The sequence below is a fragment of the Natrix helvetica genome (genome assembly GCF_964273705.1).
Source record: "Natrix helvetica genome assembly, chromosome: 1".
Taxonomy (NCBI): domain Eukaryota; kingdom Metazoa; phylum Chordata; class Lepidosauria; order Squamata; family Natricidae; genus Natrix; species Natrix helvetica.
Window position 1 is genome coordinate 358,954,140 of NC_138548.1, and position 21,353 is coordinate 358,975,492.

The following is a 21,353-nucleotide window of genomic DNA, read 5'->3' on the forward strand; positions in this document are numbered from 1 at the left end:
ACAAACCTATCAGCCTGACCACAATGCCAGGAAAGATTCTGGAAAAGATAATCAAGCAATGAATTAGTGAACACCTAGGGGTCTTGGAGTCCTAGTGGACAACCATTTAAATATGAGCCAGCCGTGTGCAGCAGCTGCAAAAAAAGCCAACACAGTTCTAGGCTGCATCAACAGAGGGATAGAATCAAGATCACATGAAGTGTTAATACCACTTTATAATGCCTTGGTAAGGCCACACTTGGAATACTGTATTCAGCTTTGGTCGCCACGATGTAGAAAAGATGTGGAGACTCTAGAAAGAGTGCAGAGAAGAGCAACAAAGATGTTTAGGGGACTGGAGACTAAAACACATGAAGAACAGTTGCAGGAACTGGGTATGTTTAGCTTAAGAGAAAGAAGGACTAGGGGAGACATGATAGCAGTATTCCAATATCTCAGGGGCTGCCACAAAGAAGAGGGAGTCAAGCTATTCTCCAAGGCACCTGAGGGCAGAACAAGAAGCAATGGGTGGAAACTAATCAAGGAGAGAAGCAACTTAGAACTGAGGAGAAACTTCCTGACAGTTAGAACAATTAATCAGTGGAACAGAAATTGCCTCCAGAAGTTGTGAATGCCCCAACACTGGAAGTCTTTAAGAAGATGTTGGATAGCCATTTGTCTGGAACGGTATAGGGTTTCCTGCCTAGGCAGGGGGTTGGACTAGAAGACCTCCAAGGTCCCTTCCAACTCTGCTATTGTATTGTATTGTGCCTATAACCTTATACCATTTCTGACAGATGGCAGTCCAGTCCCTTCTTGAAAGCTTCCAGTGATGAAGCTCCCACAACAACTTCTGCAGGCAACTTCTCTCCCTTTGGTCGATCCTTTTCCTGCCCTTTCTGAGGCCAGCTTCGGTTTTCCGAAGTACAGGTACAGGTAGTCCTCCACTTACAACAGTTCACTTAGTGACTATTCCAGGTTACAATGGCACTGAAAAAAATATGACCATTTCCCACACTTATGATTGTTGTAGCATCCCCTGGTCAGGTGATTTACATTCAGATGCTTGACAACTGACTCACATTTACCACGGTTGCAATATCCCAGGGTCACCTGATCCCCTTTTTGCAACTTTCTGACAAGCCAAGTCAATGGAAAGATGATTCATTTAACAACTGTAGCATTAATTTAACAACTGCAGTGATTCGCTTAACAAATGTGGCAAGAAAAGGTGTAAAATGGGGCCAAAACTCACTTAACAAATGTCTCACTTAGGAACATAAGTTTTGGGCTCAATTGTGGTCATACATTGAGGACTACCTGTAGTCCTCGACTTAACAACAGTTCATTTAGTGACCGTTCAAAGTTACAACGGCCCTGAAAAATGTGTCTTATGATCATTTTTCAGTTATGACCTTTGCAGCATCCCATGGTCATGTACTCAAAATTCGAACGCTTCCCACTGACTCATTTATGACCGTTGCTGTTTTGCAAGGTCATGTGATCACCTTTTACAGCCTTTTGACAAGAGGGAAGCCAGATTCAATTAACAATTGGGTTGCTAAATGATCAACTGCAGTGATTCACTTAACAACTGTGGCAAGAGAGGTTTTAAAATGAAGCAAAACCTACTTAACGAATTTTATTTATTTATTTATTGTGAGCTACCCAAAGTTACTTAAAGTGGGTGCCCATATACCGGTATAGCTTTAAAATAAATATAATCTTAACAAAAAGTGCAGGAAATCTACTTAAGAAAAGCTCCACGATGTGCCAACTTGAAGGCCCCTAAGCACGCAAAAAATCATTTAAAACAAAACATCTTCAAAGAAAAACCAGGAAGTCCAGTTGCTTCTTGGGGTGGGTGGGGGGGAAAAGCACCTTTGGGACAATTTAAAATGGTGTTTCTTAATTTTTTTCCCCTCAGGAGAAAAAAGAATCCCAGGAGGCCTTTGGTTTGTATTATCTATTGATAGTTACAGCATTAAAAATTGAAATTGATTGGTTCACTTGGCCACCAAATAATTATGATTTTGTGGACCCATTGAGAGAGTCTTGGGGGACGCCCAGGTCACATTTTGAGAAACACTGAAATACTGTCCAAGGATGTACATTTGACAAGTAGACAAGTTTTCATGTATGTTGGACAAGTAGACATTCATTTCATGACTTGAGGTCAGAGCCGGACTGGTTCAACCACTGTGGCTAGTTTAAGCAAGGAAGGTAGAAAATAAACATTTGTTGACTTCACCGTATGGACACCGTGAAAATCTGTATTTTGTGTGGATGTATTTACTCCTGTAATGTGTAATGCCAGAACTCTGGATCACTCTCATAGATTAAGGTGGCATAGTTCCGAATTGTTTTTTGAGATGATAGAGTCGATTGGATAAAGGTAGGGAAAGGAGCCATTTGTTCTCCCAGAGGCTCCTTGACCCATTCCCACTCTAAAAACCACCCACCTACACCTCCCAAAAGGCCCAGACAATTCACGTCAAGATGTGTCTTCATCCAAGGATGAAGAACCTTTACTGTAACAGAATAACGGAGTTGAGAGGGACTTTGGAGGTCTTCTAGTCCAACCCCCTGCTCAGGCAGGAGATCTTGTACCATTTCAGACCAATGTTGTCCAATCTCTTATTTAAAACTTCCAGTGTTAGAGCACCCACAAATTCTGGAAGCAAGTCGTTCCACTAATTAATTGTTCTGTCAGGAAATTCCCCCTTAGTTCTAGGTTGCTTCTCTCCTTGGTTAGTTTCCATCCATTGCTTCTTGTTCTACCCTCAGGTGCTCTGGAGAATAGTTTGACTTCCTCTTCTTTGTGGCAACCCCTGAGATATTGAAACAGTGCTCTCATGTCGCTCAATTCACAAAGAAGAAGGGGTCAATCTATTTTTCAAAGCACCAGAAGACAAGGCAAGAAACAATGGATGGAAAGTAATGAAGGAGAGAAGCAACCTGGAACTAAAGAGAAACTCCCTAACAGTGAGGACAATTAACCCGTGGAACAACTTGCTTCCAGAGATTGTGAGTGCTCCATCACTGGAGGTTTTTAAGAAGAGATTGGACAGCCAACTATCTGAAATGGTATAGGGACTCCTGCTTGAGCAGGGGGTTGGACTAGATGACCTCCAAGGTCCCTGCCAACTCTATGCTGATTGAGAATTGAGAATACAATACAATACAATACAATAGTAGAGTTGGAAGTGACCTTGGAGGTCTTCTAGTCCAACCCCCTGCCTAGGCAGGAAACCCTATACCGTTCCAGACAAATGGCTATCCAACATCTTCTTAAAGACTTCCAGTGTTGGGGCATTCACAACTTCTGGAGGCAATTTCTGTTCCACTGATTAATTGTTCTAACTGTCAGGAAGTTTTTCCTCAGTTCTAAGTTGCTTCTCTCCTTGATTAGTTTCCACCCATTACTTCTTGTTCTGTCCTCAGGTGCCTTGGAGAATAGCTTGACTCAAGAATTCCTTGAGCAGGATCAGTTGTTGGTCCTAATCCATAAATCCTTCCAGCTACCTATCCAGCAAAGATCCTTCTCACTGCCTCAATGCCAAGGAGAAAGGGAAATGGGAATCTTCTCAGAATTATGGCAGAATCTCCAGAGGATCTCATTTAGTGGCAGGACTTGGACCACTTTAGCTATCCAATGGGCATTCTTGGGATTTTTTGAAACTGAGGGCCGCTGATAGGACTGGCCAGTGCCCATGTCATAAAAAGAAGGGTTTTCTGGAGGGAGATTCCTTTTGTGTGTGTGTAGCACCTGAGGGTAGGACAAGAAGCAATGGGTGGAAACTAATCAAGGAGAGAAGCAACTTAGAACTGAGGAGAAATTTCCTCACAGTTAGAACAATTAATCAGTGGAACAACTTGCCTCCAGAAGTTGTGAATGCCCCAATACTGTGAGTTTTAAAGAAGATGTTGGGTAGCCATTTGTCTGAAACGGTATAGGGTTTCCTGCCTGAGCAGGGGGTTGGACTTGAGGACCTTCAAGGTCCCTTCCAACTCTGTTTATTCTATTCTATTCTATTCTATTCTATTCTATTCTATCCTATTCCCTATTCCCTTTTCCTATTATATTCTATTCACCTAGGCTTAGCCTAGCCTAGCCTAGCCTAGCCTAGCCCAGCCCAGCCCAGCCCAGCCCAACCCAACCCAACCCAACCCAACCCAACCCAACCCAACCCAACCCAACCCAACCCAACCCAACCCAACCCAACCTAACCTAACCTAACCTAGCCTGTGGAATGGCTTGTCTTCAGCAGTTGTGGGTGCTTCATCACTGGAGGCTTTTAAGAAAACACCGGACAGTCACTTGTCTGGAATGGTACTATTCAACCATTCTATTCTACTCTATCATCCCATCCCATTCTTCTAAACACACTAAGAAGTCAGTAAGGCTGAACTCTGCGCAGTATTTCCACGCTTTCAAGCCACAGGGCGGTACGATGGAGTTAAAACCACAGAGTTGGGTTCTTAGACCTGCCCGCAACGCTATTTCCGGCTCATCCTGATCTTGGAGGTAAAGCGGCTTTTTTTTTTAGGTCAGTCGTCCTCGGCGGAGTCCTGGGAACAGGGGAGGGGGAGCAGAGCGTCGCTCGAGAGCCGGAGGTTGGGGAACGGCTGGGCGGGGTCCTGCAAAGAGCAAAGGCTGATCCCGCTATTGCTGGTTGCTTTTTTTTTTAGGGGATGCTACATCCTTCCCCTGGCCCTGCTGCGGGTCAGATAGACTTCTTCTATCCAAGGAGGCTTTACATCATCATCATCAGATGGTGAAACAGGTATTAAAAGATTTTCACCCTCTGCGAGTATTTTGAAGGTAATCTAGGCTAATTGAATGAAGAGGGGTTACAGGATTTGGGTATGGCTAATCTAGAGAGAGAAGAAGGATTAGGGGGGGATATAACAGCAGTATTCCAATATTTGAGGGTTAGGGTTAGTGCCATAAAGAGGAAGAGGTCAACTTATTTTCCAAAGCACCTGAAGGCTGGACAGGAAACAATGGGTGGAAACAAATCAAGGAGAGACGCCACCTGGAATTAAGGAGAAACTTCCTAACAGTGAGAACAATTAATCAGTGGAACAACTTGTTTCCAGATGCTCCATCACTGGAGGGTTTGAAGAAGAGACTGGACAGTCCCTTAGGGTCTCCTGCTTGAGAATGGGGCTGGAGTAGAAGACCTGCAAGGTCCCTTTCTAGCTGTAATTAATGCTAATAATTCAGATTCTTAATTTTGCTGTGATCAACACACTTGATGCTGTTGCTGTTGATGCTTGCCACTTTTGATAGCTGATTTATTTTTAATAATGCAGTGGGCATTGATTTATTTATTTCAGGGTGCTCCGGCATTTATTTATTTGCTAGACAACCTGTGAATGAAGTATATATAGGAAAAGAGAGACTCTAGAAAGAGTGCAGAGAAGAGCAACAAAGATGATGAGGGCACTGGAGACTAAAACACCTGAAGAACGGTGGCAGAAACTGGGTATGTCTAGTTTAATGAAAAGAAGGGCTAGGGGAGACATGATAGCAGTGTTCCAATATCTCAGGGGTTGCCACAAAGAAGAGGGAGTCAAACTATTCTCCAAAGCACCTGAGGGTAGAACAAGAAGCAATGGGTGGAAACTAATCAAGGAGAGAAGCAACTTAGAACTGAGGAGAAACTTCCTGACAGTTAGAACAATTAATCAGTGGAACAGAAGTTCCCTTCAGAAGTTGTGAATGCTACAACACTGGAAGTCTTTAAGAAGATGTTGGATAGCCATTTGTCTGAAACGGTATAGGGTTTCCTGCCTAGGCAGGGGGTTGGACTAGAAGACCTCCAAGGTCCCTTCCAACTCTACTATTGTATTGTATTGTAAAAGGAAGAATTGGGATATATATATATATATATATATATATATATATATATATATATATATATATATATATATATATATATATATATATATATATAGAATATTAACTGAATTAGAAGAGCAGGCAAAAGGTTTAAAATTAATTTGGGAATCAGATTTATGAGAAATAAATGATACTGATTGGAAAAAATATTTGGAATAGAAGAATATATAAGAATATGTCCATTAGAGTTAAGGAAAATGGATATAAAGTGATATGGAGGTGGTATTTAACACCACCTAAATTAAATCAAATAGATGGCAAATATGCAAATATTTATTGGAGGTGCAAGAAAGAGGTTGGAACATACAAACATATGTGGTGGGATTGTGATAGCGCACAAAAAATATGGGATATGATGTTTAGAGAAATTAGAGCACTCTTGAATGTAAATTTAGACATGTCACTGAGAATTACATTACTGTTGCTGGTGGAAAAATGGGATATAAATGAAACAAAAAAGGAAATGATTTGTAAATTTGATAATGGCAGCTAGATTAGTGATGGCTACATATTGGGGACAAAATTGAGATATTCAAAGAAATGAGTGGTATAATGAAATTTGGAGTATGGCAACAAATGATAAATTAACAACGGAAATTAAATTTTAAAAAGGGATGATGAAAGCAAACCATTATAATGAAATATGGGGGGGGGATTTTATAAAAAGTGTTGGTGGATGGCAAAGGGAATAAATCTACTCAAAAATATATGTTGTTTTGGAGGGGATAAGGGCACAGTTGGAATATGGTGTATATTCTTTAGTTGTTATAGAAGAAGAAATATAAGGGGGGGGGGGGAAACAGGGTGTTTGGGGGGTGGGGTTTTCCTTTTCTTTCTTTCTTTTTGTATTTAGATGCAAATGACTATGTTTGTATTATTTGCAACACACACACACACAGACCATGATTGTTTCAGAGATATTTCTTCTTTGCCTTCAATGATGACAGAGCTACTAATGTCCTGCCTTCACTGGAAAACTCTTTAAAATTCAGCGAGAGATTCAGAGACATATTTGCCTTGAAAATCGACCGTGTTGAAATGGTGTAGAAGTGAAGTCATCAAGTCTGTTGCAGTCACGTGATGGCTTGCTTAACAACTCCATTGCTTAGTGATGGAGGCTGTCGGTCCCAATTATTGTTAAGTAAGAGCTACCTGTACCAGGAAAAAGGAGCATGGGATCCTCCAAGTGTCATAGAGTGACACTTCCTCCCCCATTATCTTTCGCCATTGATTTATAGTAGCAGGGGATAATGGGACCTGGAGTCCACCAAAGGAGATAGAAATAATCCTTCTCTTTTCTTTACAGGATACCTCCATGGCTAGACGTGAAATCTGTTGGGAGATTTTCGGAATATGCTGCAGTTTGCCCTATGAACCATCAGTGAAAGAGCAGCTGCCTTCCTCAAATCGATCACTCCAGCTCGATTGGCAAACAAGAGCCTCGCTTGCTGGGTTTCAGAACAGTCTGAACCTAGAGCAAAGATTGATTTGATTGCTTGTTGTCACTAACTCTTGTTGTGATCTTCTTATGTTGGATTTTTGAAATTGTTTGCAAGCCGCCTAGAGTCACTGAAAGTGAGCAGGCGGCCATAGAAATTCTCTCAATAAATAAATCCTTTAAATAAATAAAGATTTCTAGCAAGGAAGGAAAGTCACAGGAAAAGGGAGCCTGTGGGCCTGGATGCAAAGATGAAACAATCAGACCCACTGATGGATCTGAATTTGGAGAAGAGCCCCGTTGAGGCTTTTGTTCCTGGAGAGTTTCCAGACTGCCTAGCCTCGAAACAGATCAAACGAGATCCTGAAGGGGGACAAGACAAGGATCGGGAAGGCCAGGGGCAGCAGGAATCCTTAAAGTCAAGGCGTCACCTTCATTCAGTTGGGGGACAGAGGACTTTTGACCCCTGGGACGATGCCAAGTCATTTTTGATCTCCTTTGAGCAGGTGGCTGAAGCTTGCCAGTGGCCTAAAACAGAATGGGTAGCCCGGCTTCTGCCGGCACTGACCGGACAAGTCAGAGAGGCCTTTAACAGCCTGGAAAACGGAGACCAAGAAGATTATGGGAAAGTCAAGTCTGCCATCATGCGAGCAGCAGCCTTCAAAATGGAGGCCCAGCGCCAGCACTTCCGCCGGTTCCGTTACCATGAGGTTGAAGACCCTCAGAGAGTTTATAGACGTCTCCGGGAGCTTTGCCACCAGTGGTTGAAGCCAGAGAGACACACCAAGGAGCAGATCCTGGAGCTGCTGATCCTGGAGCAGTTCCTGGCCATCCTGCCCCCAGAGATCCAGAGCTGGGTCCGGGAATGTGACCCAGAGAATTGGATCCAGACTACTGAGGTGAGGGAGGATTTCCTGACGAGCCCAAATGAGGCAGAGACGTGGAAACAACAGGTGAGGTTGGGAGTTATTGGAAATGGATGAGTTGCTCAGCTCTTTATAAAATTCTTATAATAATAGCAATAGCCCTTAGACTTATATACCGCTTCAAGGTGCTTTACAGCCCTTTTTAAGCGGTTTACAGAGACAGCATATTGTCCCCAACCATCTGGGTCCTCCTTTTACTGATCTCGGAAGGATGGAAGGCTGAGTCAGCCCTGAGCCCTGGTGCGATCTGAACTGCCAAATTGCAGTCAGCCGGCAGTCAGTAGAAGTAGCCTGCAGTACTGCACTCTAACCACTGCGCCACCACTGCTCTGAATTGCCTCTTTGCTCCTCAGCAAGCGGACTGGAAGGAGCGAGATGTAGCAGTAGGAATAGCACTTAGACTTATATACCGCTTCACTGTCCTTCATAGCCCTCTGTAAGCGGTTTACAGAGTTACCATCTTCCCTTCCAACAATCTGGGCCCTCATTTTACCGACCTCAGAAGGATGGAAGGCTGAGTGAATGTTACATTTCTATTATATTCCTCCTTTAAAGAGCTCTGGGAGAGATGGCAGGGAGGCTGGGAGAATCATGGAACGAATGTTACTAAAGAACAGCTATTTGCAAGTAAACCCTCGACTTACAACAGCTCATTTAGAGACCATTTGAAGTTACACTGCCCATTTTTCACACTTACGGCCATTGCAGCATTCCCATGGCTACATGATCTCATATTGGTGACTCCAGTGTCCCGGAGTCACGCAATCACTTTTCGCGACCGTCTGACAAACTCAATGGGGAAGCCAGATTTATTTAACAACCTGGTTACTAACTTGACAAGTGCAGTGACTCACTTAACTACTGTGGCGACAAAGGTCATAAAATGGGGCAAAACTCACTTAACAATGGTCTTGCTTACCAACAGAAATTATTGGCTCAATTGGGGTCCTAAGTTGAGGTCTTACATTCCTGTCTTATTCTTATTTATGTTAATTTTGGAGACCGCCCATCTCACAGAGCAACTCTGTGAAGAATTAAGAATGATAAGATCCGAGTTCAAATCCTCACTTGGGCATGAAAAGCACCAGTTAACCTTTTCCTGGTTTTTTTCCCCCCTCAGTGAAACGTACCTCGCAGGATTGTTGGGAGATTAAAAATGGTGATTAGAGCATTCTCTGTGAATGCCTATTGTGTGATTCCCAAGGCAGTGAAAATAAAGCATTTTAAGCCAGGGCAGAGCATGCAAAACCTGGGAGAAAGTATAGTTTTTGTAAAACAGTTCTCAAAACTCATTGGGAGTTTTCTTGTTTGTTTCAAGGTGCCGGTATCTTCCAAAGACAGGATTGAAGATGCACGCAATCCTGTAAAGGAACTGCTGTTTGTGGAGAATGAAGAGCATATTCCTAGGGATCGGAGATCAACACATCGAGGTTTGTGGATTTAGCACGGTTGACTCGATGTCTGATGCAAGGAAAACTTGTAGTGTGCCAAATGCTACCCTTTGAAACTCTTAGGTATATTTAGCTCAGGGGTATCCAAACTTGGGATCTTTAAGACTTGTGGACTTCAACTCCTAGAATTCCCCAACCAGGCTGTTTGGGGAATTCTGGGAGTTGAAGTCCACAAGTCTTAAAGATCCCAAGTTTGGATACCCCTATTTTAGCTGGACAACCAGCTAAATATGAGCCAGCAGTGTGCGGTGGCAGCCAAAAAAAAAAGCCAATGCAATCCTAAGTTGCATTAACAGAGGGATACAATCAAGACCAAGTGAGGTACTAATACTACTCTATAATGTTTTAGTAAGGCCACATCTAGAGTACTGCATCCAGTTTTGGTCACCACACTATAAAAAGATGTTGAGACTCTAGAAAGAGTGCAGAGAAGAGCAACCAGGATGATGAGGGGACTGGAGACTAAAACATATGAAGAACGGTTTCAGGAACTGGGCATGGCTAGTCTAGGGGAGAGAAGGACCAGGAGAGACATGATAGCAGTCTTCCAATATTTGAGGGGCTGCCACAGAGAGGGAGGAGGGTCAAGCTATTTCCCAAGGCACCTGAAGGCCAGATAAGGAATAATGGATAGAAACTGACCAAGGAGCGATTCAACCTAGAAATGAGGAGGAACTTTCTGACAGTGAAAACAATCAACCAATGGAACAGAAGTTGCCTTCTGAAGTTGCGGGGGCTTCATCACTTGAGACTTTCAAGAAGAGACTGGACAGCTATTTGTCAGAAATGGTGTAGGGTCTCCTGCTTGAGCTGGTCATCTAGTTGGACTAGATGACCTTTGAGGTAAAAGGACTACTTTACAGTTTAGCACTAGAAATAGAAGGGACCTTGGAGGTCTTCTAGTCCAACCCCCTGCCTAGGCAGGAAACCCTATACTGTTTCAGACAAATAGCTATCCAACATCTTCTTAAAGACTTCCAGTGTTGGGGCATTCACAACTTCTGGAGGCATTTTCTGTTCCACTGATTAATTGTTCTAACTGTCAGGAAGTTTCTCCTCAGTTCTAACTTGCTTCTCTCCTTGATTAGTTTCCACCCATTGCTTCTTGTTCTGCCCTCAGGTGCCTTGGAGAATAGCTTGACTCCCTCTTCTTTGTGGCAACCCCTGAGATATTGGAACACTGCTATCATGTCTCCCCTAGTCCTTTTTTTCATTAAACTAGACATACCCAGTTCCTGCAACCGTTCTTCATATGTTTTAGTCTCCAGTCCCCTTCATATGTTTTAGTCTCCAGTTAAGAGGAAGAAAACACTTCAGCTTCACTTCGATAGTTATAATTAGCATGCGTTTATTTTTAAACCAGTGTTATAGTTTGTTTACATTTTCTTAGGTCATGTGAATGGTGCATCTTTTATTCTATTTTATTGCAGTCAGCCCTTTGGGGTATATTTCATGGAAAAGTTGAAGAAATTAATCTTGTCTTCTATAGATGATGTAAACAGCCCTTGTAGCCATCCAGTATCTTTTCCTCCACCTGAGGGTCGAGACTTCGTTGAAACAGGACCAAATGAGGTTCGTAAACATCCAGCAGGAGGGGGAGGCCTTGTGACCAGTTTTTGTAAGATCAACCATCTTGGATAGGTAGTCCTCGGTTTACAACGGTCATTGAACCCACCATTATGATTTTAAGTCATGATGATGGTCATTAAGCGGGCACGTTAAGCTGTACCTGATGTTATGACCTTTTTTTTTGCAATGGTGGTTAAGCCAATGCTAATGGTCAGGGTTCCAAGCAACACCCCCAACGAAAGAAGACTCCGAGGCTTGAGTTTCCTCAAAGTTCCATTTTATTAGAGGTGTCATATTGGCACATCTGGGGAAACCCAGATGTGTGAGTTTCCAGGTTTTCCCCACCCAAGTGAAAGTTCAAATCCCTGCCCAGCACCCACGTGTCCATCACATGGCCCAATCAAGCACTGCCCAAAAGTGGAGATGCCTCCCAGTCACACCATCGCAGCTGCAGGGCAAGGTGTCCTTGTCTCTCTGAGAAAAGAATGTTATTTTGACTATATCTCACCCATACTCCATCTAATCCCCCCCTCCCATTTTCCCACAGCAGAAAATGTGGCAGACCTGAAGGCCCAGGGTAAAAGATGGCTTCCAGTTCTGACAGCAGTGGTCGTAGAGTGAACACCACAGTCATTAAGTGAATGCCACGGTCATTAAGGGAACCCATTAGTCACGATGAGTGTCTTTTACCAGAAAGTGGAAGTAAGTGCTGATTACTAGCAAAAATGACCATATTTTGGCCAGAAATCAGCATTTACTCTCAGTTTCTGGCAAAAATGTGATCAGATCTGGCAAAAATGTGATCAGATCTGGCAAAAATGTGGTCAGATCTGGCAAAAATGTGATCAGATCTGGCAAAAATGTGGTCAGATCTGGCAAATTGTGGTCAGATTGCAAACAGTTGTAAATGCGGGCTGATGGCCAAGTTTCCAAATTGCGATCATGTGACAGGGGGAGGGGGGCTGCCACCCTAACTTCAAATCCAGATCCCATCTATTTTGTGGTGCGTCACAACTTCGAATGGTTGCCAAGCAACCAACCATGCTGAGGACTATTATAAAAATAGATTAACTGACATTGGCTCTCAGGTATTTTAATACTGAATAATCAGTAAAGGAGTAGCACTGCTCATATTTACTATATACGTATATTTTTTTTCTGAATGTTACAATACATGGTAGAAATTTTGATTATGTGACCGCTAGGATGCTGCAACAGTCATAAGTGCAAGGACTTGTCATAAGTCACTGTTTTCAGGGGCTGTGTAACTTTTAACAGTCGCTAAGCAAATGGTTGTCATTCGAGGGCTAACCCGTATAGAGGAAGATGACACGTTCAATTAAGTACTAAAGTGTTTTCAACAGGAGCCAGATATCTGTTCCGTCCAAAAGATTTAGAAGATCCTGCAATGAGCAGGGGTTGGACTAGATGACCTTTGAGGTCAGTTCCAACTCTAGAATTCTTCAGAAAGGACACACTTTGTGCCCTGTTTTTTCTACTGGGAGGCTTCCAACCTTCTGGATTGCCAGCTGAAGCAGCAAAAGCAAACTGAGTTTCTGGAGGTCAACTTGCAATCCTTAATGGGGTTCCGTGTTTTATGGCCGAATACAAAGACCCAGTTTGGCCTAGTGGTTCAGGCACCAGGCTAGAAAGCAGGAGGCCCATGTTGTGGCCTGCCAGCGGCCAGTGAAGCTGGTAGCAGATTCGGACAGTGAGGAGGTTGGGGAGGAACATGGGCCAATCCTGGAGTCTGGGGAAGGCTCTGATGAGGGCTCTGTGTCAGAGGCAGAGATGGGGCCACAGCCATATGCCAATTATCAGCTGCCTTCAGGTAAGACATCACTGAGGCAGTTGAACAGCTGGAGCCTGTTCCCAGTGTGCGCATGCGCAGAGTTGCCAGACGAAGGGAACAGCTAAAGAACAGTGGTTAATTTGGGAGTAAGGCCACAGGTGGACGATGAGTGGCCCCTCCCGGAGGAAATAAAAGAGGAGCAAAAGGGGAGTGGAGTTTGCAGGAGACAATTAGTTCGCTTCATTCGTTCGTGACTCTCCGAGAGTCCTTGGCAAGTTTTGCAGATATCAGCCTGGCACCTCTCCAAGCCAGATAAGGTCTGTGACTGTAAATCCTCCCTTGAAAGTCTTTGCCGGACGTGAATGAGCAGAATTCACAGTAAATTAATAAAAGGGTTTTTCTGTCAGGACCAAACGTTTGCTTCATTCTCTTGGGAAGCCTCGGTCAGAACAGCCCATGAGTTCAAGTCCTGCCTTTTAGCCATGAAAGCCAGATGAGTGACCTTGGGCCAGTCACATTCTCTAAGGCCAACCCACCTCCAAAGGTGATTGTGGGAAAAATAAGAGGAGAAAGGTGTGTTGGCTATGCCTTAGGTTAGTTGTAAAAAATAGTAAAGGGGGGGGGGATGCAAATAAATAAATAAAATAGAAATCACAATTTGAGCTCCTCCTTGGTTCAGGGATCGGTGGACTTCGAACTGGCTGTGCATTTCACTGAGGGAGAATCCTCCTCACTGGACCCAGCCCAAAAAGCTTTTTACAGAGAGATCCTGCAAGACGGCCGCGAGCAGGCGACATCTTTGGGTAAGTCAAGAACCCCTTTTCCATTATTACCCCTGGAAAAAAAGAGGGGAAAAAAGGTTCGTTCCTCTGTTTATCTTTTTTTTTTAAAAAAAAAAAACTCCATATTGCTTCCTAGTGGAGTTGCAGGAAAATAATTTGCTTGGCAATATTTGAAGGTTCCCTGAAAATAAGGCCTCCCTGGATAATAAGCCCAATTGGGCCTTTGAGCGCATGCTTTCAAATAAACCCTCCCCCTCCCCAAAATACCGCTAAGCCCTCCCCTAAAATATTTAAACGCATTGCTGGGTGGGCGTGGCCTACTTGGCCTCCTGCACCACGGTGGTGGGGGGCGTTTCTCACCACCTCCATGCTCCGGAGGCTTCCCTTGAGCCTCCAGGAGGGTGCAAACAGCCTCCCTCGGGCTCTAGAGGCCATCCGGGAGCCGGGAATGGGTGCGTTTTTCGCCCTCCCAGAGCCTCCGCACGGGCCCTGCACTTACCTGGAAGGTAAGGCTCTGAATCCGCCAACTCTAAGCTGGCCTTCTCTGAGTCTGTGAATCTCCCAGGCGGCAATCAGGAATTTCACAGAACATGTTGTGGCCGGCCAGTGGAGCTGGCAGCGGATTCGGACAGTGAGGAGGTTGGGGAGGAAGATGGGCCAGTCTTCGGAGTCAGGGGAAGGCTCTGATGAGGGCTCTGTGTCGGAGGCAGAGAGGGGGCCAGGGCCGTATGCCAGTTATCAGCTGCCTTCAGAGTCAGACATCAGTGAGGCAGAGGAACAGCTGGAGCCTGTTCCCAATGTGCGCAGGTGCAGAGTTGCCAGACGAAGGGAACAGCTAAAGAACAGGGGTCGACTTGGGAGTAAGGCCCAGGTGGACTATTTCCCAGAGGAAATAGAAGAGGGGAGAAAAGGGAGTGGAGTTTGCAGGAGACAATTAGTTCGCTTAATTGGTTCGTGACTCTCCGAGGCTCCTTGCCAAATTTTGCAGATATCGGCCTGTCAGCTCTCCAAGCCAGATAAGGTCTGTGACTGTAAATCCTCCCTTGAAAGACTTTACTGGATGTCAATGAGCAGAATCCACAGTCAATTAATACAAGGGGTTTTTGTCTGGACAAGGAGTTTGCTTCATGCTCTCGGGAAGCCTCGGTCAGAACAGAGAACCTCTCCAGTAACAAAGGCAAGATATTCAGGCACTCTTAAAAGACTGTACTGGTAGCCCTTGGCTCCCCATGATAATTGAGCCCAAGATTTCTGTTGTTAAGTGAGACGTTGGTTGAGTTTTGCCTCTTCTTATGACCTTTCTTGTCTCAGTGGCTAAGTGAATCACTGCAGTTGATAAGTTAGTAACCCGGTTGTTAAGTGAATCTGACTTCCCCATTGAATCTGTTTGTCAGAAGGTCGCCGAAGGGCAGCGCCTGATCCTGAGACGCTGCAACCGTCGTAAGTATGAACCAGTTGCCAAGCATCTGAATTTTGATCAAGTGACCCTGGGGATGCTACAAAGGCCGTAACTGTGAAAAACGGTCATAAGTCCTTTTTTCTTCAGTGCCGTTGTAAGTTTGGACGGTCACTAAGTGAACTGTTGTAAGTGGAGGACTACCTGCATGCAATCTGCAAATTGTTATCAGCCCCACCAAGTAGACCAGACTGAAAATCGAGTCCACGTGGATACTAAAACTAGTTAGTAGCTAGAACGACATACAATAGTCCTTGACTTACAACCACTTGTTTAGTGACTGATCAAAGCGACAATGGCACAGAAAAAAGTCTTATGACCAGTTTGCGCTCTTAACTACCGTATTTTTCGGAGTAGAAAACACACATTTTTCCCTCAAAAAAGAGGGTGAAAATCTGGGTGCGTCTTATACACTGAATACAGCATTTTTGGCCTCCCGAAACCCTGCCTCCTTTGCAAAAATGGCTGTGCAGAGCCTTTAGGAGGCTTCCAGAGTGCTCCTGGGGGCTGGGGAGGGCAGAAATGAGCGAAAAACGGGCTGTGTTTTGCTCGTTTTTCCCCCCTCCCAGCCCCCAGGAACACTCTAGAAGCCTCTTAAAGGCTATGCACGGCCGTTTTTTGAAAACAAACGGGCCCGTTTTTGTGAAAAACAGGGCATTTTTGGGAGGTCTGCGGAGTGCAAAAAAAAAATTTTTTTTTTTAATTTGCCTCTTCAAAATCTTGGTGTGTCTTATACTCTGAAAAATACGGTACATGTAGTCTTCGACTTACAGCAGTTCATTTAGTAACTGTTCAATAGCACAATAGCATTGAGAAATGTGACTTACGACCCCTTTTCACCCTTGTAACCCTGCAACATCCCCATGGTCACATGATCAAAATTCAGATGCGTGGCCACTGGTTCATATTTATGACGGTTGCAGCGTCCCGGGGTCACGTGATCCCCTTTTGCGCCCTTCTGACGAGCAAAGTCAACGGGCAAGCCAGATTCGCTTAACAACAGTGTGGCTAACTTAACAATTGCAAGGGTTCATTTAGCAGTGGCCAGAAAAGTAGTAAAATGGGGCAAAACTCACTGAACAAATGTCTCGCTTAGCAACGTTAATTTTGGCCTCCGTTGTGGTTGTAAGTCGAGGATAATGTAATATATAATGTATGTAATATATAATGTATGTTCGCCATCACTGTTCTAGTCCAACCCCCTGCCCAGGCAGGAAACCCTACACCACTTCAGACAAATGGCTATCCAACATCTTCTTAAAGACTTCCAGTGTTGGGGCATTCACAACTTCTGGAGGCAAGCTGTTCCACTGATTAATTGTTCTCACTGTCAGGAAATTTCTCCTCAGTTCTAAGTTGCTTCTCTCCTTGATTAGTTTCCACCCATTGCTTCTTGTTCTATCCTCAGGTGCCTTGGAGAATAGTTTGACTCCCTCTTCTTTGTGGCAACCCCTGAGATATTGGGACACTGCTATCATGTCACCTCTGGACCTTCTTTTCATCAAAATAGACATACCCAGTTCCAGCAACTGTTCTTCATACGTTTTAGCCTCCAGTCCCCTGATCATCTTTGTTGCTCTTCTTTGCACTCTGTAGTAAAAAAAGGGTCATACTAGCAGCCTTGCTTAGAGTTCAGCTGTGGTTGTAATCTTTTAAGTCTAATTGTGCAGTATTCCTCCTCCTTCTTATACTGGTATGCATTAGGGATCTGTCTCTCTGAAATTCTTGTGCATATTTTCTGGTTGTTTTGGACTTAAGGTACACTATATTGTCAAAAGTATTCGCTTACCCATCCACATAATCAGAATCAGTTGTGAGCGAATACTTTTGGCAATATAGTGAATGTTTTCCCCTCACTGCCTATCTCTGTCAAGATCATCTTCTTTACAGTTTCTCTATTTTCATATACAGGTAATCCTCAACTTATGACCATTTGTCCCAAAAGTTCTTTTTCCAAGAGGTTATTTGTTTTCTTTGAAGATGCTTCCCTTCTCATACAAGAATCTTCTTCAGCTCTGACTGCAGGGTGGGGAAGGGAAGGATTGATACTCCTTGCAGACACCTGGTCATTTGCATTCTCTTTAGAGAGCCGTTGAGGCCGCTTGGAGGTTTATCTGTGCCCTCGGGGACACAGAGGGGGTGAGAGACGACATCATCTATCTCCAGTCTACAACACAGTCCTTCCATCAGTTCCAAGGCACCACACCCATTTGCACCACTCAGGTGATTGCAAATGGGGAAGCCGGATTCATTTAACAACTGTGGCAAGAAAGGTCGTAAAACGGGGCAAAATTCACATCACAGTTCTCGCTGAGCGGCAGAAATTTGGGGGCAAATGTGATCGTAAGTCGAGGACTACCTGTCTTTAATTCAGCTGAGGACTAGCTGTATTTTCTCTCCTTTCCTTCTCTGTTTGTTTTCAATTTCTTCCCTGTTCTCTCAGATCACCTCACGAAAACCGAGATCAAGGAAGAAACGCTCCAGCCGGGCAGCCCTGAAGTAGAGGGAGACCATCAAACAGAGAGCTCCTGTGAGGAAGGATTTGTGAAGCATCTTTTCCAGAAAGGAAACACTGATTTAGAAAAGTGGGAGGCAATGCTGCCAAGGAGGTCCCTTTGGGAAGAGGGACAGGCCCTTAACCAGCATCTAACCCACATAACTAAGCAATGTCCCGACTGCGGAGAACAATTCTACCCTCAGCCGCCGAGGGCAACGCATCAGTTGACCCACGCTGACCTCAGACCGACGGAGCGCCAGAACGTCCATGCACAGGAGGAGACATCTTCCCGCTGTCCCGGCTGCGAAAAAAGCTCCTTGGCGCATCGAGCGGTCGACACCAGGGAGGGGCCAGGCCCGCCCGTCGGGTTCGGGAGACGCTCCCGCCAGTGGATTCAGCCAAGCCAGCATCGCGCGAGGCAAGACGGCGGAGACAAAGCTTACGAATGCCCTTTGTGTCGGAAGGAATTCCAGAGAAAACGCAACCTCACGGCGCACCTGAAGACTCACACGGGGGAGAGGCCGTACGCGTGTTTGCAGTGTGGGAAACGCTTCAGCGAGAAAGCCAAGCTGACTCGACACGAAAGGGTACACACCGGGGAGAAACCCTACACCTGTCCCACTTGCCTGAAAAGTTTCAGCCAAAGAGAGACGTTGCTGAAGCACCAAAGAATCCACATGGGAGAGAAACCTTATCGGTGGGGAAGATTTTGGACCGAGAGAGATGCTGTGGTGGCATCACTAAATTCACCCTGGAAGAAACTTCAGTAGTGTTTTGTGAAGCTTGGAAGCGAATATGGGTGTTCCTCAGCTTACGACGGCAATCGAGCCCTCAAATCTCCATTGTTAAGCAAGTAAGAAAATGTACGCAGAACAACAGAGTTGGAAGAGTCCTTGGAGGTCTTCTAGTCCAGCCCCCTGCTCAAGCAGGAAATCCTATACCATCCATTCCAGTGGTGGTCCAATCTCTTCTTCAAACCTCCAGCGTTGGGGATCCCACAACTTCTGAAGGCAAGTCGTTCCATGCCTTGAAAATGCCTTACAGGAATAATAAGATTTATCCAAACATTTGAAAATGAATAGATCGAAGACAAATGAAATTAAATGGGACACAGAGATAAACACTTTACTTGGGGATCTATTTTGCCCTTAAATATAATTAACTAGCACATAAACCGGCGTTGCCCGGGTATTTATTTATAGGGGGGAAATGTCCGGACCAAACGTAATTTCTAATGTTGGATTTTCCCCCTTATCCCAGAGGGAGCCTCCTTGTGGAGTACTGTGAAGCCGTTACCATGGCAACTCCACTGCGCTGTACAGTAGAAGCCATTTTACAGCAGTACAGTAGAAGCCATTTAAAGGCACAACAGGCTGCATCTTAACAGAACACACACCCGAGGGGTGTTAGAGCTGTGTTACCCCCACAGTATTTTTTTCCAGAGAGTAAGTCATCTGTGTACCAAGTTTGGTTGAAATTGCTTAAGGCATTGCAGAGTTATGCTGGAACACACACACACACACAGAGCCATTTCTATATACACTATATTGCCAAAAGTGTTCGCTCACCCATCCACATAATCAGAATCAGTTGTGAGCGAATACTTTTGGCAATATAGTGTATATCAAACAGAGAACATAAGGGACGTTGGGGGATAATAATTAACCTGTAATGAAATATTAGACGTATATGATTTATTTATTGGGGAAGGGTTAAGCTGCCCAATTGTTTCGTTACAAGGTGGATGGCAAATAAATGTAATCAATAAATAAATAACAACTGCCGTGATTGGCTTATTTATTTTTAACTTAATTAACAGTGAAGTTAGCTGACTGAATTTGGCTTCCCCCGTGGAATTTCCTTGTCAGAAGGTCGCAGAAGGGGACCGTCATGAATATGACCGTCATAAATATGAGTCAGTTGCCAAGCGTTTGAATTTGGATCATGTGACCATGGGGATGCTGCAACGGTCATAAGTGTGAAAAACGGGCATAAGTCCCCTTTTTCCAGTGTCGTCATAACTCTGAGCAGTCACTAGATCAGTGTTTTTCAACCTTGGCGACTTTTAAGTCCTGTGCTTCAACTCCCAGAATTCCCCAGCCAGCTGGCTAGGGAATTCTGGGAGTTGAAGTCCACAGGACTTAAAGTCGCCAAGGTTGAGAAACACTGCACTAAATGAAAGGGTGCAAGTTGAAGATTTATCTGTAGTTTCCATATTCTCCCCTCCCCGGGGAAAAAAATCCTTCCCCTTGTGGTGCGGAAAAGATTTCAATAATAATAGCCATTCTCTAAATTCCAGTACAGGGAGTCCTCGAATTATAGCCATTTGTTTAGCAATCATTCAAAGTTACGACGGCACTGAAAAAAGTGACGTGTGATTGGCTGCTCTGAAATAGTATAGGGTCTCCTGCTTGAACAGGGGGCTGGACTAGAAGACCTCCAAGGTCCCTTCCAGCTCTATTCTGATTCAGACTATGTGGGAATAAGCAAAAAAAAAATGTAAGGCAAGAGGAAAAGGAGGAGATAAAGTCGACGTCAGTACCCTTCCCTCGCTTTCCCCTCTTCCTGTCTTTCAGTCCTTCCAAATGTGTCTTGTTCTCAGCACATCCATGTTGCCTTTTGTGCTTTAAACATCTCTGCTCGTTTTCAAGATCTCATCCTCCCCATCCAACCCTGAATTTCTTTGCAGTCCCACTTATTAACATGGATATTACCGTATTTTTCGGAGTATAAGATGCTCCAAAGTATAAGGCACACCTAGCTTTGGGGGAGGAAAACAAGGGGGAAATATCTGCCTCTGCCTCCCAGCAGTTTGCCTCCTTGCAACAAACAGCAAAAAGTACAGACGATACACACTGTGTTGTTACATTTCCAACTATACTTGTAAAGACGCTGTTAAAATAGGTGCGGCTTTTTGGAAGTATCGTTATTCTCTGCTATTTAAAAGAAGATACAATAGCTCTGGCCCTCTTCAGATCAAGCACATTTTAAAAAGCTTCTTCATTTTATTAAGTTGTCTAGAACAATAATAAAGCTTAGTCCTTAAAAAATAAGTCCAATAATTTGAACATTCTATATAGGCATTTATAGTTAACGACTTACCTCCCTGCAGCAAGCAGCCCGATTAGCACAAGAAAAAAAATCTGCCTCTGCCTCCCAGCAATTTGCCTCCTGCAGCAAACAGCAAGTTTCACGCTCAGTTTCAGCAGGGGCCCTCCTGATCACCAGCTGTTTCAGGCTGCAGGGATTGCCAGCGCCTATTGCAGCCTCCGCAAGCCCCATTTTCCCATTTGCTGCAAGGAGGTAAATTGCTGGAAGGCAGAGGCAAAGGGTGGGGGCCGGTGGGTGGATGGGACCACATTTGGTATATAAAACGCACCCTAATTTTCACCCTCTTTTAGGGGAGAAAAAGGTGTGTCTTATACTCTGAAAAATACGGCATTTTTGCTTTCCTTTGCCACTGTCATTCTACCTCCATTTGCAGGTCTTTGTATTTTGCCATTCCCCACTACCTGTCCCACGTTCTTTCCCTTCTATTCTGCTGTCTCCAGAAAT

The 21,353-nt window shown here is 44.4% G+C and overlaps 1 protein-coding gene across 3 annotated transcripts; it reads left to right on the forward strand.

Moving 5' to 3' along the window:
- The first annotated feature begins 347 nt into the window (after positions 1-347).
- LOC309397923 (uncharacterized protein) lies at positions 348-19,577 on the forward strand. 3 transcript variants are annotated; one of them, XM_081964365.1, is made up of 7 exons: positions 4,548-4,766; positions 5,323-5,471; positions 7,194-8,278; positions 9,570-9,681; positions 11,192-11,274; positions 13,743-13,866; positions 17,745-19,577. In XM_081964365.1, the coding sequence occupies exons 3-7, from the start codon at positions 7,577-7,579 to the stop codon at positions 18,566-18,568; spliced, it is 1,845 nt and encodes a 614-aa protein (XP_081820491.1). In that variant the 5' UTR covers positions 4,548-4,766; positions 5,323-5,471; positions 7,194-7,576; the 3' UTR covers positions 18,569-19,577. The 3 variants fall into 3 exon arrangements, with proteins under 3 accessions (XP_081820493.1, XP_081820491.1, XP_081820492.1); XM_081964367.1 differs by lacking the exons at positions 4,548-4,766; positions 5,323-5,471 and adding an exon at positions 348-374; XM_081964366.1 differs by lacking the exon at positions 5,323-5,471.
- Positions 19,578-21,353: the final 1,776 nt, after the last annotated feature.